Genomic DNA, 24,544 nt, shown 5'->3' with positions numbered 1-24,544 from the left:
ATAACTTTAACCAGATAAACCAGATTGATTAGATTTGTCTGCTTAGCAAGCTCTAAAATCAGTAAGCCTGAAAATGTGTAATTTTTTTTTAGATTTTATTTGAAGGACGCAGAGGAGACAATGCTAGATCAGATGTGGCTTTGGATGACGTCTTTATACACCCAGGACCCTGTGCAGGTGTTTGTTTATTTTTATAATTTACATCATTGTTCAAGATTTGGGTTAGTCCCATTAAAGGCTTAAGATAAACGAAAGGCTTTTAGGCTAGTTTGAAAAAGATAATGATAATTTTGCAATAATTGGACTCTTATTAAAAGAGTTCCCCAAAGGTGCTTTAATTTTTCAATAATCCTACCTTTCTAAAAAAAGAGTTTAACCAGAAGTACAAACAAAAATAATGTTTATTTATTTACTTTTTTCATTTTTTTTAAAGACACCACATTTCTATTTAGTTCTTTGTTATTGCTGTTTTTGTTCAACAGTGTTTGTTAAATTCTTATTTTCAACATGCGTTGTCACCAGTTTAAATTAAATTACATGGAATTACTATATGACTAAATAAAACTGACACAAAATTATTCATAGTTAATATGAAGCTGAATATATTACAAAATTTATATCTTGCTCTATTAACAAATATTTTTGTTTATTTTAAGCAATTATGTCTTAAATACCAGTGAACAAGAATAAGAAATGTACAGCTAAAAATGATTAAAAGAAACTACCTTTTTTTTTCATTTATCTGCCTCATAGACTTAATAAACCATCAGACTGCTTCACCTGCACCTGAAAAGCCAACACTAATCCCTAAAGTCACCAGTGCAACTACAAAATCTGCATTCTCACCTGTGTGTGCATTTGACTGCAATTATGACAACAACCTGTGCACATGGAGTCAGTTAGCGACAGATGTTTTTGACTGGACGAGACACAGCGGTCCTACATCTACAGCATTGACTGGCCCCTCATCTGACCACACAACAGGAAGTAAGCACCTTATATATATATATATATATATATATATATATATATATATATATTATGTATATATATATATATGTATATATATATATATATATATATATATATATATATATATATGTGTGTGTGTGTGTGTGTGTGTGTGTACTTGCACATTTATATATTTAATTCAAATTATTATAATTACAATAATTATCAAATTATTTATCTTCTGAATAGCTGGTTACTACCTGTACATTGAGGGTGATAGCGCCGCTCATGGAGACACAGCACGTCTCCTCAGTGAGGAATGCTCTGATGTACAACCCCAGTGTCTGCAGTTCTGGTATCACATGTATGGCTCAAGCTGGACTATGGGTCTGAGTGTCTACCTGTTACATGGGAATGAGGCCCAGGAGGTCTGGAGAAAGAGAGAAGACCAGGGGAATGTCTGGCATCAGGCTCTAGTGGACATCACACCCCATGGCAAATTCAGGGTTAGTCTGCTCAGAAACAAATTTAATTACAATTCTGGTATGTGTTTGTGTCCAGGCATCATGTCATCCATTAATATAAACAGACCACAGAATATCAATACTAATGCAATAGTAAAGAATATTAATGGTTCTCAAGAAAATAAAATACTGCACTAATATTATTCATAGTCTTGAAACAACTGATACAATAATGTTTACATTCTAAAATATAAGAGTCATGGAGAATAATTAAAATTTCACATTTCACATTTCACAATAATAATAATAATAATAATAATAATAATAATAATAATAATAATAATAATAATAATAATAATAATAAAATTACCATTCTTAGATGTCCACAAAGAGAAAATGAATGAATTAAGATTTCTTTATTTATCACTTAGGTCAACCATGTATCTAAGAAATGTTGCCTGGTTGAAAAACCTCTGCCAATAATAAACCTAATGAATTTGATTTGCTTGCAGATTTTATTTGAAGGACGTAGAGGCCACAGTGATAGGTCAGATGTTGCTTTGGACGACGTGTCATTACAAAGAGGACCCTGTGCAGGTGCTTTTTTTTTTATTCTAAACTATTTCAAACAACAGGGTTAGAGGACCAACAAAAAAAAGCTCCATACCACTAGCAAGACACTTGAAGTTTTCTGTTCATTAAAATTAGATTTTTGTCATTCATATGTCAACGATTGGAAAACTTTTTTTGCATAATTGTTAATACTCATTTTTTTATGTTAACAGTGTGAAATAATTTTTATTATTGTGCTTTTATTGAAATGCAACAGCTTGAATACATTTTTCAGACATGCAATATATAATAATTTAAAAGTAATAACAAAATATAGAATAACTACAGATTGCATTCTTATAATTATTATTATTTCTTTTAATGATATTTTTGCTATACAGGTTTACTGAAAGATCCGAATGGTTCATCTGTATCCAAATTGTCACCTATAATCTCTACTGTCATCAGCACAAGTACACCACCAGAGCCACCTATAAAAAACACCATAGTCGTGCCTGTTCATAGAAATGACCCTGCACCAGTGAAATCTAAGCGCTCAGCTATTTGCAGAATGAACTGCAATTTTGACTACGGTTTGTGCACATGGACTCAGTTATTGACTGATGTTTTTGATTGGACGAGACAACAAGGCTCCACTCCTACATCACTGACTGGTCCCTCCTCTGATCACACAACAGGAAGTTAGCATCCTAATTTATTTTTTACGTAGTTATTTTATTTTGTATTTAACATAGTAGTCTAATGCTGAACCTGAAATTTATATGTGTTCCACTATTTCTCCTTCACTCCATCACCAGCTGGTTATTACCTGTACATTGAGGGTGACACCGCTACTCATGGAGACACAGCACGTCTCCTCAGTGAGGAATGCTCTGATGTACAACCCCAGTGTCTGCAGTTCTGGTATCACATGTACGGCTCAAGCTGGACTATGGGTCTGAGTGTCTACCTGTTGCATGGAAATGTGGCTCAGGAGGTTTGGAGAAAGAGAGAAAACCAGGGGAACACCTGGCATCAGGCTCTAGTGGACATCACACCCCATAGCACATTCAGGGTCAGTTTATCAACTATTTTTAATAGTCTAAAATGTTAGAAATAAGCAATTCCAGAAGATTGGAGAGTAATGGTAAATGTCATTGCTGTACCTTGCAAGAAGAGACAAGGGATATGTTATATATTGATAACTTTAACCAGATAAACCAGATTGATTAGATTTGTCTGCTTAGCAAGCTCTAAAATCAGTAAGCCTGAAAATGTGTCTTATTTTTAGATTTTATTTGAAGGACGCAGAGGAGACAATGCTAGATCAGATGTGGCTTTGGATGACGTCTTTATACACACAGGACCCTGTGCAGGTGTTTGTTTATTTTTATAATTTACATCATTGTTCAAGATTTGGGTTAGTCCCATTAAAGGCTTCAGATAAACAGGAGGCTTTTAGGCTAGTTTGAAAAAAATAATAATAATTTTGCAATACTTGGACTCTTATAAAAAAAAGAGTTCCCCAAAAGTGCTTTACTTTCTCAATAATCCTACCCTTCAAAAAATAAAAATTTAACCAGAAGTACAAACAAAAATAATGTTTAATTATTCACTTTTTTCATTTTTTTAAAAGATACCACATTTTCTACTTAGTTCCTTATTATTGCTTTTTTTGTTCAACAGGGTTTGTTAAATTATTATTTTCAACATGCATCGTCACCAGTTTAAATTAAATTACATGGAATTACTATGATATGACTAAATTAAACCGACATAAAATTATTCATAGTTAATATGAAGGTAAATATACTACAAAAATGATATCAACTGAAAATATTGTGGAAATAGTTACATTTATTTATATGTTTTATATGATTACAATAAACCAAATTTTAGATTAATACACATTTTTCTGGCTATTCTAAATAATTTCAAACTTGAAATAATCTTGTTCTATTAAAAGATATTTGTGTTCATTTTAAGCAATTATTTCTTAAATATCAGCGAACCAGAATAAGAAATGTACAGCTAAAAATGATTAAAAGAAACTACCTTTTTTATTTCATTTATCTGCCTCATAGACTTAATAAACCATCAGACTGCTTCACCTGCACCTGAAAAGCCAACACTAATCCCTACAGTCACCAGCGCAACTACGAAATCTGCATTCTCACCTGTGTGTGCATTTGACTGCAATTTTGACAACAACCTCTGCACATGGAGTCAGTTAGCGACAGATGTTTTTGACTGGACAAGACACAGCGGTCCTACATCTACAGCATTGACTGGCCCCTCATCTGACCACACAACAGGAAGTAAGCATCCTCATTTATTTAATAACTTAAAGCTCTTAATTGATTCTACACCATATTGAAATAAAAAAATGAGGGTTTGAAGAGAGTTTCCCCAAATCATTGTAGTGAACATTTTCCCTTAATTTTGGGAGTTATGATCTGACATATTTTTAGAATTCCATGAAGAACATTATTGTATTTGGACAAAAATATAAAAAGCGAGCATAATAAATTCAGTATTAATATGACTAATCCATCAACTTCCAACAACTTTCCATGATTAGCTGGTTACTACCTGTACATTGAGGGTGACAGCGCTGCTCATGGAGACACAGCACGTCTCCTCAGTGAGGAATGCTCTGATGTACAACCCCAGTGTCTGCAGTTCTGGTATCACATGTACGGCTCAAGCTGGACTATGGGTCTGAGTGTCTACCTGTTGCATGGGAATGAGGCTCAGGAGGTTTGGGGAAAGAGAGAAAACCAGGGGAACACCTGGCATCAGGCTCTTGTGGACATCACACCCCATGGCAAATTCAAGGTGAGTCTGCTCAGAAACACTATTAATTACAATTCTGGTATGTGTTTGTGTCCAGGCATCATGTCATCCATTAATATAAACAGACCACAGAATATCAATACTAATGCAATAGTAAAGAATAATAAGGGTTCTCAAGAAAATATAATACTGCACTACTATTATTCATAGTCTTGAAACATCCTATACAATTATATTTACATTCTAAAATGTAAGAGACATGGAGAATAATTAAAACATGACATTTCACAAAAATGATGATAATAATAATAATAATAATAATAATAATAATAATAATAATAATAATACAAGTCTTAGATGTTCACAAAGAGAAAATGAATGAATTAAGATTTCTTTATTTATCACTTAGGTCAACCATGTATCTAAGAAATGCTGCCTGGTTGAAAAACCTCTGCCAATAATAAACTTAATAAATTTGATTTGCTTGCAGATTTTATTTGAAGGACGTAGAGGCCACAGTGATAGGTCAGATGTTGCTTTGGACGACGTGTCATTACAAAGAGGACCCTGTGCAGGTGCATTTTTTTTATTCTAAACTATTTCAAATATCAGGGTTAGAGAACCAACAAATAAAAGCTCCATACCACTAGCAAGACACTTGAATTTTTCTGTTTATTAAAATCAGATTTTTGTCATTCATATGTCAACAATCAGAAAACTTTTTTTTGCATAATTGTAAATACTCTTTTTTATGTTAACAGTGTGAAATTATTTTCATTATTGTGCTTTTATTGAAATTCAACAGCTTGCATAAATTTTTAAGACAACTAATTAATAATAATTATAAAATAATAACAAAATATAGAATAACTACAGATTGCAGTCTTATAATTATTATTATTTCTTTTAATGATATTTTTGCTATACAGGTTTACTGAAAGATCCGAATGGTTCATCTGTATCCGAATTGTCACCTATAATCTCTACTGTCAACAGCACAAGTGCACCACCAGAGCCACCTATAAAAAACACCATAGTCGTGCCTGTTCATAGAAATGACCCTGCACCAGTGAAATCTAAGCTCTCAACTATTTGCAGAATGAACTGCAATTTTGACTACGGTTTGTGCACATGGACCCAGTTATTGACTGATGTTTTTGATTGGACGAGACAACAAGGTTCCACTCCTACATCACTGACTGGTCCCTCCTCTGATCACACAACAGGAAGTTAGCATCCTAATTTATTGTTTTCTTAGTTATTTTATTTTGTATTTATCATAGTAGTCTAATGCTGAACCTGAAATTTATATCTGTTCCACTATTTCTCCTTCACTCCATCACCAGCTGGTTATTACCTGTACATTGAGGGTGACAGCGCTGCTCATGGAGACACAGCACGTCTCCTCAGTGAGGAATGCTCTGATGTACAACCCCAGTGTCTGCAGTTCTGGTATCACATGTACGGCTCAAGCTGGACTATGGGTCTGAGTGTCTACCTGTTGCATGGAAATGTGGCTCAGGAGGTTTGGAGAAGGAGAGAAAACCAGGGGAACACCTGGCATCAGGCTCAAGTGGACATCACACCCCATAGCACATTCAGGGTCAGTTTATCAACTATTTGTAATAGTCTCAAATATTAGATATAAGCAATTCCAGAAGATTGGAGAGTAATGGTAAATGTCATTGCTGTACCTTGCAAGAAGAGACAAGGGATATGTTATATATTGATAACTTTAACCAGATAAACCAGATTGATTAGATTTGTCTGTTTAGCAAGTTCTAAAATCAGTAAGCCTGAAAATGTGTCTTATTTTTAGATTTTATTTGAAGGACGCAGAGGAGACAATGCTAGATCAGATGTGGCTTTGGATGACGTCTTTATACACACAGGACCCTGTGCAGGTGTTTGTTTATTTTTATAATTTACATCATTGTTCAAGATTTGGGTTAGTCCCATTAAAGGCTTCAGATAAACAGAAGACTTTTAGGCTAGTTTGAAAAAAATAATAATAATTTTTGCAATACTTGGACTCTTATAAAAGAGTTCCCCAAAAGTGCTTTAATTTTTCAATAATCCTACCCTTCAAAAAAAATTTAAACCAGAAGTACAAACAAAAATAATGTTTATTTATTTACTTTTTTCATTTTTTTTAAAGAAACCACATTTCTATTTAGTTCCTTATTATTGCTGTTTTTGTTCAACAGTGTTTGTTAAATTATTATTTTCAACATGCATTGTCACCAGTTTAAATTAAATGATATGGAATTACTATGATATGACTAAATAAAACTGACACAAAATTATTCCTTGTGAATATGAAGCTAAACATATTACAAAATTTATATCTTGCTCTATTAACAAATATTTTTGTTTATCTTAAGCAATTATGTCTGAAATACCAGTGAACAAGAATAAGAAATGTACAGCTAAAAATGATTAAAAGAAACTACCTTTTTTATTTCATTTATCTGCCTCATAGACTTAATACACCATCAGACTGCTTCACCTGCACCTGAAAAGCCAACACTAATCCCTAAAGTCACCAGTGCAACTACAAAATCTGCATTCTCACCTGTGTGTGAATTTGACTGCAATTTTGACAACAACCTGTGCACATGGAGTCAGTTAGCGACAGATGTTTTTGACTGGAAAAGACACAGCGGTCCTACATCTACAGCATTGACTGGCCCCTCATCTGACCACACAACAGGAAGTAAGCACCTTATATATATATATATATGTGTGAGTGTATATGTGTGTGTGTGTGTGTGTGTGTATACTTGCACATGTATATATTTAATTTAAATTATTATAATTACAATTATTATCAAATTATTTATCTTCTGAATAGCTGGTTACTACCTGTACATTGAGGGTGACAGCGCTGCTCATGGAGACACAGCACGTCTCCTCAGTGAGGAATGCTCTGATGTACAACCCCAGTGTCTGCAGTTCTGGTATCACATGTACGGCTCAAGCTGGACTATGGGTCTGAGTGTCTACCTGTTACATGGGAATGAGGCCCAGGAAGTCTGGAGAAAGAGAGAAGACCAGGGGAATGTCTGGCATCAGGCTCTTGTGGACATCACACCCCATGGCAAATTCAGGGTTAGTCTGCTCAGAAACAATATTAATTACAATTCTGGTATGTGTTTGTGTCCAGGCATCATGTCATCCATTAATATAAACAGACCACAGAATATCAATACTAATGCAATACTAAAGAATATTAAGGGTTTTCAAGAAAATAAAATACTGCACTAATATTATTCATAGTCTTGAAACATCTGATACAATAATGTTTACATTCTAAAATATAAGAGACATGGAGAATAATTAAAACTTCACATTTCACAATAATAATAATAATAATAATAATAATAATAATAATAATAATAATACAAGTCTTAGATGTTCACAAAGAGAAAATGAATGAATTAAGATTTCTTTATTTATCACTTATGTCAACCATGTATCTAAGAAATGCTGCCTGGTTGAAAAACCTCTGCCAATAATAAACTTAATAAATTTGATTTGCTTGCAGATTTTATTTGAAGGACGTAGAGGCCACAGTGATAGGTCAGATGTTGCTTTGGACGACGTGTCATTACTAAGAGGACCCTGTGCAGGTGCTTTTTTTTTATTCTAAACTATTTCAAACATCAGGGTTAGAGGACCAACAAATAAAAGCTCCATACCACTAGCAAGACACTTGAATTTATCTGTTTATTAAAATTAGATTTTTGTCATTCATATGTCAACGATTGGAAAACTTTTTTTTGCATAATTGTTAATACTTTTTTTTATGTTAACAGTGTGAAATTATTTTCATTATTGTGCTGTTATTGAAATTCAACAGCTTGAATTAATTTTTCAGACATATAATTAATAATATTTATAAAGTAATAACAAAATACAGAATAACTACAGATTGCAGTCTTATAATTATTATTATTTCTTTTAATGATATTTTTGCTATACAGGTTTACTGAAAGATCCGAATGGTTCATCTGTATCCCAACTGTCACCTATAATCTCTACTGTCAGCAGCACAAGTACACCTCCAGAGCCACCTATAAAAAACACCATAGTCGTGCCTGTTCATAGAAATGACCCTGCACCAGTGAAATCTAAGCTCTCAACTATTTGCAGAATGAACTGCAATTTTGACTACGGTTTGTGCACATGGACTCAGTTATTGACTGATGTTTTTGACTGGACGAGACAACAAGGCTCCACTCCTACATCACTGACTGGTCCCTCCTCTGATCACACAACAGGAAGTAAGCATCCTAATTTATTTTTTTCATAGTTATTTTATTTTGTATTTAACATAGTAGTCTAATGCTGAACCTGAAATTTATGTGTTCCACTATTTCTCCTTCACTCCATCACCAGCTGGTTACTACCTGTACATTGAGGGTGACAGTGCTACTCATGGAGACACAGCACGTCTCCTCAGTGAGGAATGCTCTGATGTACAACCCCAGTGTCTGCAGTTCTGGTATCACATGTACGGCTCAAGCTGGACTATGGGTCTGAGTGTCTACCTGTTGCATGGAAATGTGGCTCAGGAGGTTTGGAGAAAGAGAGAAAACCAGGGGAACACCTGGCATCAGGCTCAAGTGGACATCACACCCCATGGCACATTCAGGGTCAGTTTATCAACTATTTGTAATAGTCTCAAATATTAGAAATAAGCAATTCCAGAAGATTGGAGAGTAATGGTAAATGTCATTGCTGTACCTTGCAAGAAGAGACAAGGGATATGTTATATATTGATAACTTTAACCAGATAAACCAGATTGATTAGATTTGTCTGTTTAGCAAGCTCTAAAATCAGTAAGCCTGAAAATGTGTCTTATTTTTAGATTTTATTTGAAGGACGCAGAGGAGACAATGCTAGATCAGATGTGGCTTTGGATGACGTCTTTATACACACAGGACCCTGTGCAGGTGTTTGTTTATTTTTATAATTTACATCATTGTTCAAGATTTGGGTTAGTCCCATTAAAGTCCTCAGATAAACAGGAGGCTTTTAGGCTAGTTTGAAAAAAATAATAATAATTTTGCAATACTTGGACTCTTATAAAAAAAAGAGTTCCCCAAAAGTGCTTTACTTTCTCAATAATCCTACCCTTCAAAAAATAAAAATTTAACCAGAAGTACAAACAAAAATAATGTTTAATTATTCACTTTTTTCATTTTTTTAAAAGATACCACATTTTCTACTTAGTTCCTTATTATTGCTTTTTTTGTTCAACAGGGTTTGTTAAATTATTATTTTCAACATGCATCGTCACCAGTTTAAATTAAATTACATGGAATTACTATGATATGACTAAATTAAACCGACATAAAATTATTCATAGTTAATATGAAGGTAAATATACTACAAAAATGATATCAACTGAAAATATTGTGGAAATAGTTACATTTATTTATATGTTTTATATGATTACAATAAACCAAATTTTAGATTAATACACATTTTTCTGGCTATTCTAAATAATTTCAAACTTGAAATAATCTTGTTCTATTAAAAGATATTTGTGTTCATTTTAAGCAATTATTTCTTAAATATCAGCGAACCAGAATAAGAAATGTACAGCTAAAAATGATTAAAAGAAACTACCTTTTTTATTTCATTTATCTGCCTCATAGACTTAATAAACCATCAGACTGCTTCACCTGCACCTGAAAAGCCAACACTAATCCCTACAGTCACCAGCGCAACTACGAAATCTGCATTCTCACCTGTGTGTGCATTTGACTGCAATTTTGACAACAACCTCTGCACATGGAGTCAGTTAGCGACAGATGTTTTTGACTGGACAAGACACAGCGGTCCTACATCTACAGCATTGACTGGCCCCTCATCTGACCACACAACAGGAAGTAAGCATCCTCATTTATTTAATAACTTAAAGCTCTTAATTGATTCTACACCATATTGAAATAAAAAAATGAGGGTTTGAAGAGAGTTTCCCCAAATCATTGTAGTGAACATTTTCCCTTAATTTTGGGAGTTATGATCTGACATATTTTTAGAATTCCATGAAGAACATTATTGTATTTGGACAAAAATATAAAAAGCGAGCATAATAAATTCAGTATTAATATGACTAATCCATCAACTTCCAACAACTTTCCATGATTAGCTGGTTACTACCTGTACATTGAGGGTGACAGCGCTGCTCATGGAGACACAGCACGTCTCCTCAGTGAGGAATGCTCTGATGTACAACCCCAGTGTCTGCAGTTCTGGTATCACATGTACGGCTCAAGCTGGACTATGGGTCTGAGTGTCTACCTGTTGCATGGGAATGAGGCTCAGGAGGTTTGGGGAAAGAGAGAAAACCAGGGGAACACCTGGCATCAGGCTCTTGTGGACATCACACCCCATGGCAAATTCAAGGTGAGTCTGCTCAGAAACACTATTAATTACAATTCTGGTATGTGTTTGTGTCCAGGCATCATGTCATCCATTAATATAAACAGACCACAAAATATCAATAGTAAAGAATAATAAGGGTTCTCAAGAAAATATAATACTGCACTACTATTATTCATAGTCTTGAAACAGCCTATACAATTATATTTACATTCTAAAATGTAAGAGACATGGAGAATAATTAAAACATGACATTTCACAAAAATGATGATGATAATAATAATAATAATAATAATAATAATAATAATAATAATAATAATAATAATAATAATAATAATAATAATAATAATACAAGTCTTAGATGTTCACAAAGAGAAAATGAATGAATTAAGATTTCTTTATTTATCACTTATGTCAACCATGTATCTAAGAAATGCTGCCTGGTTGAAAAACCTCTGCCAATAATAAACTTAATAAATTTGATTTGCTTGCAGATTTTATTTGAAGGACGTAGAGGCCACAGTGATAGGTCAGATGTTGCTTTGGACGACGTGTCATTACTAAGAGGACCCTGTGCAGGTGCTTTTTTTTTATTCTAAACTATTTCAAACATCAGGGTTAGAGGACCAACAAATAAAAGCTCCATACCACTAGCAAGACACTTGAATTTATCTGTTTATTAAAATTAGATTTTTGTCATTCATATGTCAACGATTGGAAAACTTTTTTTTGCATAATTGTTAATACTTTTTTTTATGTTAACAGTGTGAAATTATTTTCATTATTGTGCTGTTATTGAAATTCAACAGCTTGAATTAATTTTTCAGACATATAATTAATAATATTTATAAAGTAATAACAAAATACAGAATAACTACAGATTGCAGTCTTATAATTATTATTATTTCTTTTAATGATATTTTTGCTATACAGGTTTACTGAAAGATCCGAATGGTTCATCTGTATCCCAACTGTCACCTATAATCTCTACTGTCAGCAGCACAAGTACACCTCCAGAGCCACCTATAAAAAACACCATAGTCGTGCCTGTTCATAGAAATGACCCTGCACCAGTGAAATCTAAGCTCTCAACTATTTGCAGAATGAACTGCAATTTTGACTACGGTTTGTGCACATGGACTCAGTTATTGACTGATGTTTTTGACTGGACGAGACAACAAGGCTCCACTCCTACATCACTGACTGGTCCCTCCTCTGATCACACAACAGGAAGTAAGCATCCTAATTTATTTTTTTCATAGTTATTTTATTTTGTATTTAACATAGTAGTCTAATGCTGAACCTGAAATTTATGTGTTCCACTATTTCTCCTTCACTCCATCACCAGCTGGTTACTACCTGTACATTGAGGGTGACAGTGCTACTCATGGAGACACAGCACGTCTCCTCAGTGAGGAATGCTCTGATGTACAACCCCAGTGTCTGCAGTTCTGGTATCACATGTACGGCTCAAGCTGGACTATGGGTCTGAGTGTCTACCTGTTGCATGGAAATGTGGCTCAGGAGGTTTGGAGAAAGAGAGAAAACCAGGGGAACACCTGGCATCAGGCTCAAGTGGACATCACACCCCATAGCACATTCAGGGTCAGTTTATCAACTATTTGTAATAGTCTCAAATATTAGAAATAAGCAATTCCAGAAGATTGGAGAGTAATGGTAAATGTCATTGCTGTACCTTGCAAGAAGAGACAAGGGATATGTTATATATTGATAACTTTAACCAGATAAACCAGATTGATTAGATTTGTCTGTTTAGCAAGCTCTAAAATCAGTAAGCCTGAAAATGTGTCTTATTTTTAGATTTTATTTGAAGGACGCAGAGGAGACAATGCTAGATCAGATGTGGCTTTGGATGACGTCTTTATACACACAGGACCCTGTGCAGGTGTTTGTTTATTTTTATAATTTACATCATTGTTCAAGATTTGGGTTAGTCCCATTAAAGTCCTCAGATAAACAGGAGGCTTTTAGGCTAGTTTGAAAAAAATAATAATAATTTTGCAATACTTGGACTCTTATAAAAAAAAGAGTTCCCCAAAAGTGCTTTACTTTCTCAATAATCCTACCCTTCAAAAAATAAAAATTTAACCAGAAGTACAAACAAAAATAATGTTTAATTATTCACTTTTTTCATTTTTTTAAAAGATACCACATTTTCTACTTAGTTCCTTATTATTGCTTTTTTTGTTCAACAGGGTTTGTTAAATTATTATTTTCAACATGCATCGTCACCAGTTTAAATTAAATTACATGGAATTACTATGATATGACTAAATTAAACCGACATAAAATTATTCATAGTTAATATGAAGGTAAATATACTACAAAAATGATATCAACTGAAAATATTGTGGAAATAGTTACATTTATTTATATGTTTTATATGATTACAATAAACCAAATTTTAGATTAATACACATTTTTCTGGCTATTCTAAATAATTTCAAACTTGAAATAATCTTGTTCTATTAAAAGATATTTGTGTTCATTTTAAGCAATTATTTCTTAAATATCAGCGAACCAGAATAAGAAATGTACAGCTAAAAATGATTAAAAGAAACTACCTTTTTTATTTCATTTATCTGCCTCATAGACTTAATAAACCATCAGACTGCTTCACCTGCACCTGAAAAGCCAACACTAATCCCTACAGTCACCAGCGCAACTACGAAATCTGCATTCTCACCTGTGTGTGCATTTGACTGCAATTTTGACAACAACCTCTGCACATGGAGTCAGTTAGCGACAGATGTTTTTGACTGGACAAGACACAGCGGTCCTACATCTACAGCATTGACTGGCCCCTCATCTGACCACACAACAGGAAGTAAGCATCCTCATTTATTTAATAACTTAAAGCTCTTAATTGATTCTACACCATATTGAAATAAAAAAATGAGGGTTTGAAGAGAGTTTCCCCAAATCATTGTAGTGAACATTTTCCCTTAATTTTGGGAGTTATGATCTGACATATTTTTAGAATTCCATGAAGAACATTATTGTATTTGGACAAAAATATAAAAAGCGAGCATAATAAATTCAGTATTAATATGACTAATCCATCAACTTCCAACAACTTTCCATGATTAGCTGGTTACTACCTGTACATTGAGGGTGACAGCGCTGCTCATGGAGACACAGCACGTCTCCTCAGTGAGGAATGCTCTGATGTACAACCCCAGTGTCTGCAGTTCTGGTATCACATGTACGGCTCAAGCTGGACTATGGGTCTGAGTGTCTACCTGTTGCATGGGAATGAGGCTCAGGAGGTTTGGGGAAAGAGAGAAAACCAGGGGAACACCTGGCATCAGGCTCTTGTGGACATCACACCCCATGGCAAATTCAAGGTGAGTCTGCTCAGAAACACTATTAATTACAATTCTGGTATGTGTTTGTGTCCAGGCATCATGTCATCCATTAATATAAACAGACCACAAAATATCAATAGTAAAGAATATTAAGGGTTCTCAAGAAAATATAATACTGCACTACTATTATTCATAGTCTTGAAACAGCCTATACAATTATATTTACATTCTAAAATGTAAGAGACATGGAGAATAATTAAAACATGACATTTCACAAAAATGATGATAATAATAATAATAATAATAATAATAATAATAATAATAATAATAATACAAGTCTTAGATGTTCACAAAGAGAAAATGAATGAATTAAGATTTCTTTATTTATCACTTATGTCAACCATGTATCTAAGAAATGCTGCATGGTTGAAAAACCTCTGCCAATAATAAACTTAATAAATTTGATTTGCTTGCAGATTTTATTTGAAGGACGTAGAGGCCACAGTGATAGGTCAGATGTTGCTTTGGACGACGTGTCATTACTAAGAGGACCCTGTGCAGGTGCATTTTTTTTATTCTAAACTATTTCAAATATCAGGGTTAGAGAACCAACAAATAAAAGCTCCATACCACTAGCAAGACACTTGAATTTTTCTGTTTATTAAAATCAGATTTTTGTCATTCATATGTCAACAATCGGAAAACTTTTTTTTGCATAATTGCTAATACTCTTTTTTTATGTTAACAGTGTGAAATTATTTTCATTATTGTGCTGTTATTGAAATTCAACAGCTTGCATGAATTTTTAAGACCACTAATTAATAATAATTATAAAATAATAACAAAATATAGAATAACTACAGATTGCAGTCTTATAATCATTATTATTTCTTTTAATGATATTTTTGCTATACAGGTTTACTGAAAGATCCGAATGGTTCATCTGTATCCGAATTGTCACCTATAATCTCTACTGTCAGCAGCACAAGTACACCTCCAGAGCCACCTATAAAAAACACCATAGTCGTGCCTGTTCATAGAAATGACCCTGCACCAGTGAAATCTAAGCTCTCAACTATTTGCAGAATGAACTGCAATTTTGACTACGGTTTGTGCACATGGACCCAGTTATTGACTGATGTTTTTGACTGGACGAGACAACAAGGCTCCACTCCTACATCACTGACTGGTCCCTCTTCTGATCACACAACAGGAAGTAAGCATCCTAATTTATTTTTTTCATAGTTATTTTATTTTGTATTTAACATAGTAGTCTAATGCTGAACCTGAAATTTATATCTGTTCCACTATTTCTCCTTCACTCCATCACCAGCTGGTTACTACCTCTACATTGAGGGTGACAGCGCTGCTCATGGAGACACAGCACGTCTCCTCAGTGAGGAATGCTCTGATGTACAACCCCAGTGTCTGCAGTTCTGGTATCACATGTACGGCTCAAGCTGGACTATGGGTCTGAGTGTCTACCTGTTGCATGGAAATGTGGCTCAGGAGGTTTGGAGAAAGAAAGAAAACCAGGGAAACACCTGGCATCAGGCTCAAGTGGACATCACACCCCATGGCAAATTCAGGGTCAGTTTATCAACTATTTGTAATAGTCTCAAATGTTAGAAATAAGCAATTCCAGAAGATTGGAGAGTAATGGTAAATGTCATTGCTGTACCTTGCAAGAAGAGACAAGGGATATGTTATATATTGATAACTTTAACCAGATAAACCAGATTGATTAGATTTGTCTGCTTAGCAAGCTCTAAAATCAGTAAGCCTGAAAATGTGTCTTATTTTTAGATTTTATTTGAAGGACGCAGAGGAGACAATGCTAGATCAGATGTGGCTTTGGATGACGTCTTTATACACAGAGGACCCTGTGCAGGTGTTTGTTGATTTTTATAATTTACATCACTGTTTAAGATTTGGGTTAGTCCCATTAAAGGCTTAAGATAAACAAAAGGCTTTAGGCTAGTTTGAAAAAGATAATGATAATTTTGCAATAATTGGATTCTTATTAAAAGAGTTCCCCAAAGGTGCTTTAATTTTTCAATAATCCTACCTTTCTAAAAAAAGAGTTCAACCCAAAGTACAAACAAAAATAATGTTAATTTATTTACTTTTCTCTTTTTAAAGATACCACATTTTCTATTTAGTTCCTTATTATTGCTGTTTTTGTTCAACAGGGCTTATAAAATTATTATTTTCAACATGCATCGTCACCAGTTTAAATTAAATTACATGGAATTACTATGATATGACTAAATTAAACCGACATAAAATTATTCCTTGTGAATATAAAGCTAAATATACTACAAAAATTATACCTCATCAACTGAAAATATTGTGGAAATAGTTACATTTATTTATATGTTTTATATGATTACAATAAACGAAATTTTAGATTAATACACATTTTTCTGGCTATTCTAAATAATTTCAAACTTGAAATAATCTTGTTCTATTAAAAGATATTTGTGTTCATTTTAAGCAATTATTTCTTAAATATCAGCGAACGAGAATAAGAAATGTACAGCTAAAAATTATTTTTTGAAAAAAACCTACCTTTTCTTTTTTACATTTTTCTGCCTTATAGACTTAATAAACCATCAGACTGCTTCACCTGCACCTGAAAAGCCAACACTAATCCCTACAGTCACCAGTGCAACTACAAAATCTGCATTCTCACCTGTGTGTGCATTTGACTGCAATTTTGACAACAACCTCTGCACATGGAGTCAGTTAGCGACAGATGTTTTTGACTGGACAAGACACAGCGGTCCTACATCTACAGCATTGACTGGCCCCTCATCTGACCACACAACAGGAAGTAAGCATCCTCATTTATTTAATAACTTAAAGCTCTTAATTGATTCTACACCATATTGAAATTTTAAAAAATGAGGGTTTGAAGAGAGTTTCCCCAAATCATTGTAGTGAACATTTTCCCTTAATTTTGGGAGGTATGAACTGACATATTTTTAGAATTCCATGAAGAACATTATTGTATTTGGACAAAAACATAAAAAGCAAGCATAATAAATTCAGTATTAATATGACTAATCCATCAACTTCCAACAACTTTCCATGATTAGCTGGTTACTACCTGTACATTGAGGGTGACAGCGCTGCTCATGGAGACACAGCACGTCTCCTCAGTGAGGAATGCTCTGATGTACAACCCCAGTGTCTGCAGTTCTGGTATCACATGTACGGCTCAAGCTGGACTATGGGTCTGAGTGTCTACCTATTGCATGGGAATGAGGCTCAGGAGGTTTGGGGAAAGAGAGAAAACCAGGGGAACACCTGGCATCAGGCTCTTGTGGACATTACACCCCATGGCAAATTCAGGGTGAGTCTTCTCAGAAACAATATTTATTACAATTCTGGTATGTGTTTGTGTCCAGGCATCATGTAATCCATTAATATAAACAGACCACAGAATATCAATACTAAAGAACATTAAGGGTTCTCAAGAAAATATAATACTGCACTACTATTATTCATAGTCTTGAAACAGCCTATACAATTATATTTACATTCTAAAATGTAAGAGACATGGAGAATAATTAAAACATGACATTTCACAAAAATGATGATGATAATAATAATAATAATAATAATAATAATAATAATAATAATAATAATAATAATAATAATAATACAAGTCTTAGATGTTCACAAAGAGAAAATGAATGAATTAAGATTTCTTTATTTATCACTTAGGTCAACCATGTATCTAAGAAATGCTGCATGGTTGAAAAACCTCTGCCAATAATAAACTTAATAAATTTGATTTGCTTGCAGATTTTATTTGAAGGACGTAGAGGCCACAGTGATAGGTCAGATGTTGCTTTGGACGACGTGTCATTACTAAGAGGACCCTGTGCAGGTGCATTTTTTTTTATTCTAAACTATTTCAAATATCAGGGTTAGAGAACCAACAAATAAAAGCTCCATACCACTAGCAAGACACTTGAATTTTTCTGTTTATTAAAATCAGATTTTTGTCATTCATATGTCAACAATCGGAAAACTTTTTTTTGCATAATTGCTAATACTCTTTTTTTATGTTAACAGTGTGAAATTATTTTCATTATTGTGCTGTTATTGAAATTCAACAGCTTGCATGAATTTTTAAGACCACTAATTAATAATAATTATAAAATAATAACAAAATATAGAATAACTACAGATTGCAGTCTTATAATCATTATTATTTCTTTTAATGATATTTTTGCTATACAGGTTTACTGAAAGATCCGAATGGTTCATCTGTATCCGAATTGTCACCTATAATCTCTACTGTCAGCAGCACAAGTACACCTCCAGAGCCACCTATAAAAAACACCATAGTCGTGCCTGTTCATAGAAATGACCCTGCACCAGTGAAATCTAAGCTCTCAACTATTTGCAGAATGAACTGCAATTTTGACTACAATTTGTGCACATGGACCCAGTTATTGACTGATGTTTTTGACTGGACGAGACAACAAGGCTCCACTCCTACATCACTGACTGGTCCCTCCTCTGATCACACAACAGGAAGTTAGCATCCTAATTTATTTTTTTCATAGTTATTTTACTTTGTATTTAACATAGTAGTCTAATGCTGAACCTGAAATTTATATCTGTTCCACTATTTCTCCTTCACTCCATCACCAGCTGGTTACTACCTGTATATTGAGGGTGACAGTGCTACTCATGGAGACACAGCACGTCTCCTCAGTGAGGAATGCTCTGATGTACAACCCCAGTGTCTGCAGTTCTGGTATCACATGTACGGCTCAAGCTGGACTATGGGTCTGAGTGTCTACCTGTTGCATGGAAATGTGGCTCAGGAGGTTTGGAGAAAGAGAGAAAACCAGGGAAACACCTGGCATCAGGCTCTAGTGGACATCACACCCCATAGCACATTCAGGGTCAGTTTATCAACTATTTGTAATAGTCTCAAATGTTAGAAATAAGCAATTCCAGAAGATTGGAGAGTAATGGTAAATGTCATTGCTGTACCTTGCAAGAAGAGACAAGGGATATGTTATATATTGATAACTTTAACCAGATAAACCAGATTGATTAGATTTGTCTGCTTAGCAAGCTCTAAAATCAGTAAGCCTGAAAATGTGTCTTATTTTTAGATTTTATTTGAAGGACGCAGAGGAGACAATGCTAGATCAGATGTGGCTTTGGATGACGTCTTTATACACACAGGACCCTGTGCAGGTGTTTGTTTATTTTTATAATTTACATCACTGTTTAAGATTTGGGTTAGTCCCATTAAAGGCTTAAGATAAACAAAAGGCTTTAGGCTAGTTTGAAAAAGATAATGATAATTTTGCAATAATTGGATTCTTATTAAAAGAGTTCCCCAAAGGTGCTTTAATTTTTCAATAATCCTACCTTTCTAAAAAAAGAGTTCAACCCAAAGTACAAACAAAAATAATGTTAATTTATTTACTTTTCTCTTTTTAAAGATACCACATTTTCTATTTAGTTCCTGATTATTGCTGTTTTTGTTCAACAGGGCTTATTAAATTATTATTTTCAACATGCATCGTCACCAGTTTAAATTAAATTACATGGAATTACTATGATATGACTAAATTAAACCGACACAAAATTATTCCTTGTGAATATAAAGCTAAATATACTACAAAAATTATACCTCATCAACTGAAAATATTGTGGAAATAGTTACATTTATTTATCTGTTTTATATGATTACAATAAACGAAATTTTAGATTAATACACATTTTTCTGGCTATTCTAAATAATTTCAAACTTGAAATAATCTTGTTCTATTAAAAGATATTTGTGTTCATTTTAAGCAATTATTTCTTAAATATCAGCGAACGAGAATGAGAAATGTACAGCTAAAAATTATTTTTTGAAAAAAACCTACCTTTTCTTTTTTACATTTTTCTGCCTTATAGACTTAATAAACCATCAGACTGCTTCACCTGCACCTGAAAAGCCAACACTAATCCCTACAGTCACCAGCGCAACTACAAAATCTGCATTCTCACCTGTGTGTGCATTTGACTGCAATTTTGACAACAACCTCTGCACATGGAGTCAGTTAGCGACAGATGTTTTTGACTGGACAAGACACAGCGGTCCTACATCTACAGCACTGACTGGCCCCTCATCTGACCACACAACAGGAAGTAAGCATCCTCATTTATTTAATAACTTAAAGCTCTTAATTGATTCTACACCATATTGAAATTTTAAAAATTGAGGGTTTGAAGAGAGTTTCCCCAAATCATTGTAGTGAACATTTTCCCTTAATTTTGGGAGGTATGAACTGACATATTTTTAGAATTCCATGAAGAACATTATTGTATTTGGACAAAAACATAAAAAGCGAGCATAATAAATTCAGTATTAATATGACTAATCCATCAACTTCCAACAACTTTCCATGATTAGCTGGTTACTACCTGTACATTGAGGGTGACAGCGCTGCTCATGGAGACACAGCACGTCTCCTCAGTGAGGAATGCTCTGATGTACAACCCCAGTGTCTGCAGTTCTGGTATCACATGTACGGCTCAAGCTGGACTATGGGTCTGAGTGTCTACCTGTTGCATGGGAATGAGGCTCAGGAGGTTTGGGGAAAGAGAGAAAACCAGGGGAACACCTGGCATCAGGCTCTTGTGGACATCACACCCCATGGCAAATTCAGGGTGAGTCTGCTCAGAAACACTATTAATTACAATTCTGGTATGTGTTTGTGTCCAGGCATCATGTCATCCATTAATATAAACAGACCACAAAATATCAATACTAAAGAATATTAAGGGTTCTCAAGAAAATATAATACTGCACTACTATTATTCATAGTCTTGAAACATCTGATACAATTATATTTACATTCTAAAATGTAAGAGACATGGAGAATAATTAAAATTTGACATTTCACAAAAATGATGATGATAATAATAATAATAATAATAATAATAATAATAATAATAATAATAATAATAATAATACAAGTCTTAGATGTTCACAAAGAGAAAATGAATGAATTAAGATTTCTTTATTTATCACTTAGGTCAACCATGTATCTAAGAAATGCTGCATGGTTGAAAAACCTCTGCCAATAATAAACTTAATAAATTTGATTTGCTTGCAGATTTTATTTGAAGGACGTAGAGGCCACAGTGATAGGTCAGATGTTGCTTTGGACGACGTGTCATTACTAAGAGGACCCTGTGCAGGTGCATTTTTTTTTATTCTAAACTATTTCAAATATCAGGGTTAGAGAACCAACAAATAAAAGCTCCATACCACTAGCAAGACACTTGAATTTTTCTGTTTATTAAAATCAGATTTTTGTCATTCATATGTCAACAATCGGAAAACTTTTTTTTGCATAATTGCTAATACTCTTTTTTTATGTTAACAGTGTGAAATTATTTTCATTATTGTGCTGTTATTGAAATTCAACAGCTTGCATGAATTTTTAAGACCACTAATTATTAATAATTATAAAATAATAACAAAATATAGAATAACTACAGATTGCAGTCTTATAATCATTATTATTTCTTTTAATGATATTTTTGCTATACAGGTTTACTGAAAGATCCGAATGGTTCATCTGTATCCGAATTGTCACCTATAATCTCTACTGTCAGCAGCAGAAGTACACCTCCAGAGCCACCTATAAAAAACACCATAGTCGTGCCTGTTCATAGAAATGACCCTGCACCAGTGAAATCTAAGCGCTCAACTATTTGCAGAATGAACTGCAATTTTGACTACGGTTTGTGCACATGGACCCAGTTATTGACTGATGTTTTTGACTGGACGAGACAACAAGGCTCCACTCCTACATCACTGACTGGTCCCTCCTCTGATCACACAACAGGAAGTAAGCATCCTAATTTATTTTTTTCATAGTTATTTTATTTTGTATTTAACATAGTAGTCTAATGCGAAACCTGAAATTTATATCTGTTCCACTCTTTCTCCTTCACTCCATCACCAGCTGGTTACTACCTGTACATTGAGGGTGACAGCGCTGCTCATGGAGACACAGCACGTCTCCTCAGTGAGGAATGCTCTGATGTACAACCCCAGTGTCTGCAGTTTTGGTATCACATGTATGGCTCAAGCTGGACTATGGGTTTGAGTGTCTACCTGTTGCATGGGAATGAGGCCCAGGAGGTCTGGAGAAAGAGAGAAGACCAAGGGAATGTCTGGCATCAGGCTCTAGTGGACATCACACCCCATGGCAAATTCAGGGTCAGTCTGCTCAGAAATGGTATTAATTATAACAATATGCCTAGCTAACTGAATGAATTATGTATAACATATCATGTCAGATAAATAAACCTACAAAATTGTTGTGTTTTAGCTTTTATTTGAAGGACGCAGAGGACACAATGCAAGGTCAGATGTTGCAGTGGATGATGTCTTTTTCCACAGAGGAACCTGTGCAGGTATCTTCTTATAAACTGTCAAATCTGCTACCTTCATAGTAAAAAAGCAATTTTTGATTAAATAAATATTCAAAAATTTATTTTTTTATTTTTTTATTTTTTTGCTTTCTTTCTCCTTTACTTTCCTTTCGAATTTATTCATTTATTTATTTATTTATTTATTTATTTATTCATTCATTCATTCATTCATTCATTCATTCATTCATTCATTCATTCTTTTTTTATTTTTACTTTCATGAACTGCCAACTGGTTTGTTTTGATCATTAAATTACTCTGACTTCATTATTATTTTGAAAATAGCATAGTATGTATTTTAAATAATTTGTGAATGTATTATTGTTTTTGTCCATCTAGATTTAATGAAACATTTGGCTGGTTCATCTACACCTGACATTACCCAGCGGTAATATCTATAATCAGCAAACAAATCTGCATCTTCACAACTTAAATAAACCACTACCACTTTCACCACCTCTCTAAGTATACTAATAATCTGGACTTTAGGATTAAGTTAAAAATCTTGCCTAACAAATCATTTATGTTAATAAAGCTATAATTGTTAGTTGTTAAATTTTCTTCTCAAAATTTTTCAAAACCTTTACTATACTTCAGTTTGTAACTGCACTTTAGATGACTTTTTTCTTGCACATATTTTTCGTTTACTCAATGCATTTCAAAGGGAAAATCTGCACTTTCTATTTAGTCATTTTTAACAGTTCAATAAAATATGAACTCTAGAACATGGTGAATGATGCATACATTTTTGTGCCTGTTTTTATGTATATATGCATGCACAATATCTCCTTCAAAAACATGTGACTTGATCTATTTGCATCTATTATGATCTATTTACAGCATTTACTGAGCCAAATGTCATGGCCACTTTAATCTTGAAAAATTTCATTATACAAGTATAGTAATTGCTTTTAGTAATTCCTTATGTGGTGGCATGATGGCTTAGTGGTTAGCATGTTCGCCTCACACCTCCAGCGGTGGGTTTCCTCCGGGTGCTCCGGTGTCCTTCCACAGTCCAAAGACATGCTTCTAGTCTGGTTGGAGTATCTATGTGTGCCTTGTGATGGGTTGGCACTCCGTTCAGGGTGTATCCTGCCTTGATGACCCCTGAGATAGGCACAGGCTCCCCGTGACCCGAGGATAGATCGGATAAGTGGTACAGACAATGAAATGAAAAAATTAAAAAAGTTACTTATGTAAGATATTATTTAGATATTATTTGCTAATGGTCCTTTTTCTTCATATGTGTTGGGGGCATTGGGCAAAAATCAGTGAGAGAATCAGTGAGAGATTTCCCATGTTTCTTATAGACTACACTTTATATTGTATTTGATCATTAACATCAAAACAAGCAGTCTAAATTTAAAGCTGTACTGTAATCTTTAATTTAATCAGTATTTGCACTTTTGCTAGGACTTCCTCTAGTACTGCTTTTAATTATAATTTTACTTAGCATAGCTAAGTAAAGCTGTAGCAGCACATGCAGTATCATATTTGGATATACAAATGTTTACGGAAGTAACCAAATCTATAGGGGAAAAAGATTATAATTAACAGTGACATTTTCCTCTATCTTGGCATC

The 24,544-nt window shown here is 33.8% G+C and overlaps 1 protein-coding gene across 7 annotated transcripts in view; it reads left to right on the top strand.

Annotated features, from left to right (window-relative positions):
- The window catches only part of wu:fb63a08 (MAM and LDL-receptor class A domain-containing protein 1), a 43,579-nt gene extending 19,508 nt beyond the window's left edge, over positions 1-24,071 (top strand). Inside the window, exons 21-64 of one of the 7 annotated variants that reach the window (XM_058417859.1) lie at positions 93-177; positions 754-987; positions 1,201-1,457; positions 1,928-2,012; positions 2,369-2,668; positions 2,786-3,042; positions 3,259-3,343; positions 4,052-4,285; positions 4,549-4,805; positions 5,254-5,338; positions 5,693-5,992; positions 6,110-6,366; positions 6,583-6,667; positions 7,246-7,479; positions 7,618-7,874; positions 8,311-8,395; positions 8,750-9,049; positions 9,165-9,421; positions 9,638-9,722; positions 10,431-10,664; positions 10,928-11,184; positions 11,655-11,739; positions 12,094-12,393; positions 12,509-12,765; positions 12,982-13,066; positions 13,775-14,008; positions 14,272-14,528; positions 14,966-15,050; positions 15,406-15,705; positions 15,823-16,079; positions 16,296-16,380; positions 17,092-17,325; positions 17,591-17,847; positions 18,303-18,387; positions 18,744-19,043; positions 19,161-19,417; positions 19,634-19,718; positions 20,430-20,663; positions 20,929-21,185; positions 21,635-21,719; positions 22,076-22,375; positions 22,493-22,749; positions 22,862-22,946; positions 23,302-24,071. In XM_058417859.1, the coding sequence (XP_058273842.1) occupies positions 93-177; positions 754-987; positions 1,201-1,457; positions 1,928-2,012; positions 2,369-2,668; positions 2,786-3,042; positions 3,259-3,343; positions 4,052-4,285; positions 4,549-4,805; positions 5,254-5,338; positions 5,693-5,992; positions 6,110-6,366; positions 6,583-6,667; positions 7,246-7,479; positions 7,618-7,874; positions 8,311-8,395; positions 8,750-9,049; positions 9,165-9,421; positions 9,638-9,722; positions 10,431-10,664; positions 10,928-11,184; positions 11,655-11,739; positions 12,094-12,393; positions 12,509-12,765; positions 12,982-13,066; positions 13,775-14,008; positions 14,272-14,528; positions 14,966-15,050; positions 15,406-15,705; positions 15,823-16,079; positions 16,296-16,380; positions 17,092-17,325; positions 17,591-17,847; positions 18,303-18,387; positions 18,744-19,043; positions 19,161-19,417; positions 19,634-19,718; positions 20,430-20,663; positions 20,929-21,185; positions 21,635-21,719; positions 22,076-22,375; positions 22,493-22,749; positions 22,862-22,946; positions 23,302-23,354 (8,664 nt within the window). In that variant the 3' untranslated portion in view covers positions 23,355-24,071. The remainder of the gene's footprint in view (positions 1-92; positions 178-753; positions 988-1,200; positions 1,458-1,927; positions 2,013-2,368; positions 2,669-2,785; positions 3,043-3,258; positions 3,344-4,051; positions 4,286-4,548; positions 4,806-5,253; positions 5,339-5,692; positions 5,993-6,109; positions 6,367-6,582; positions 6,668-7,245; positions 7,480-7,617; positions 7,875-8,310; positions 8,396-8,749; positions 9,050-9,164; positions 9,422-9,637; positions 9,723-10,430; positions 10,665-10,927; positions 11,185-11,654; positions 11,740-12,093; positions 12,394-12,508; positions 12,766-12,981; positions 13,067-13,774; positions 14,009-14,271; positions 14,529-14,965; positions 15,051-15,405; positions 15,706-15,822; positions 16,080-16,295; positions 16,381-17,091; positions 17,326-17,590; positions 17,848-18,302; positions 18,388-18,743; positions 19,044-19,160; positions 19,418-19,633; positions 19,719-20,429; positions 20,664-20,928; positions 21,186-21,634; positions 21,720-22,075; positions 22,376-22,492; positions 22,750-22,861; positions 22,947-23,301) is intronic. The other 6 variants (XM_058417864.1, XM_058417861.1, XM_058417860.1 and 3 more) reach the window with 6 other exon arrangements.
- Positions 24,072-24,544: the final 473 nt, after the last annotated feature.

Source organism: Hemibagrus wyckioides, linkage group LG20 (assembly GCF_019097595.1).
Source record: "Hemibagrus wyckioides isolate EC202008001 linkage group LG20, SWU_Hwy_1.0, whole genome shotgun sequence".
Taxonomy (NCBI): Eukaryota; Metazoa; Chordata; class Actinopteri; order Siluriformes; family Bagridae; genus Hemibagrus; species Hemibagrus wyckioides.
This window is presented reverse-complemented; position numbering and strand designations above follow the sequence as displayed.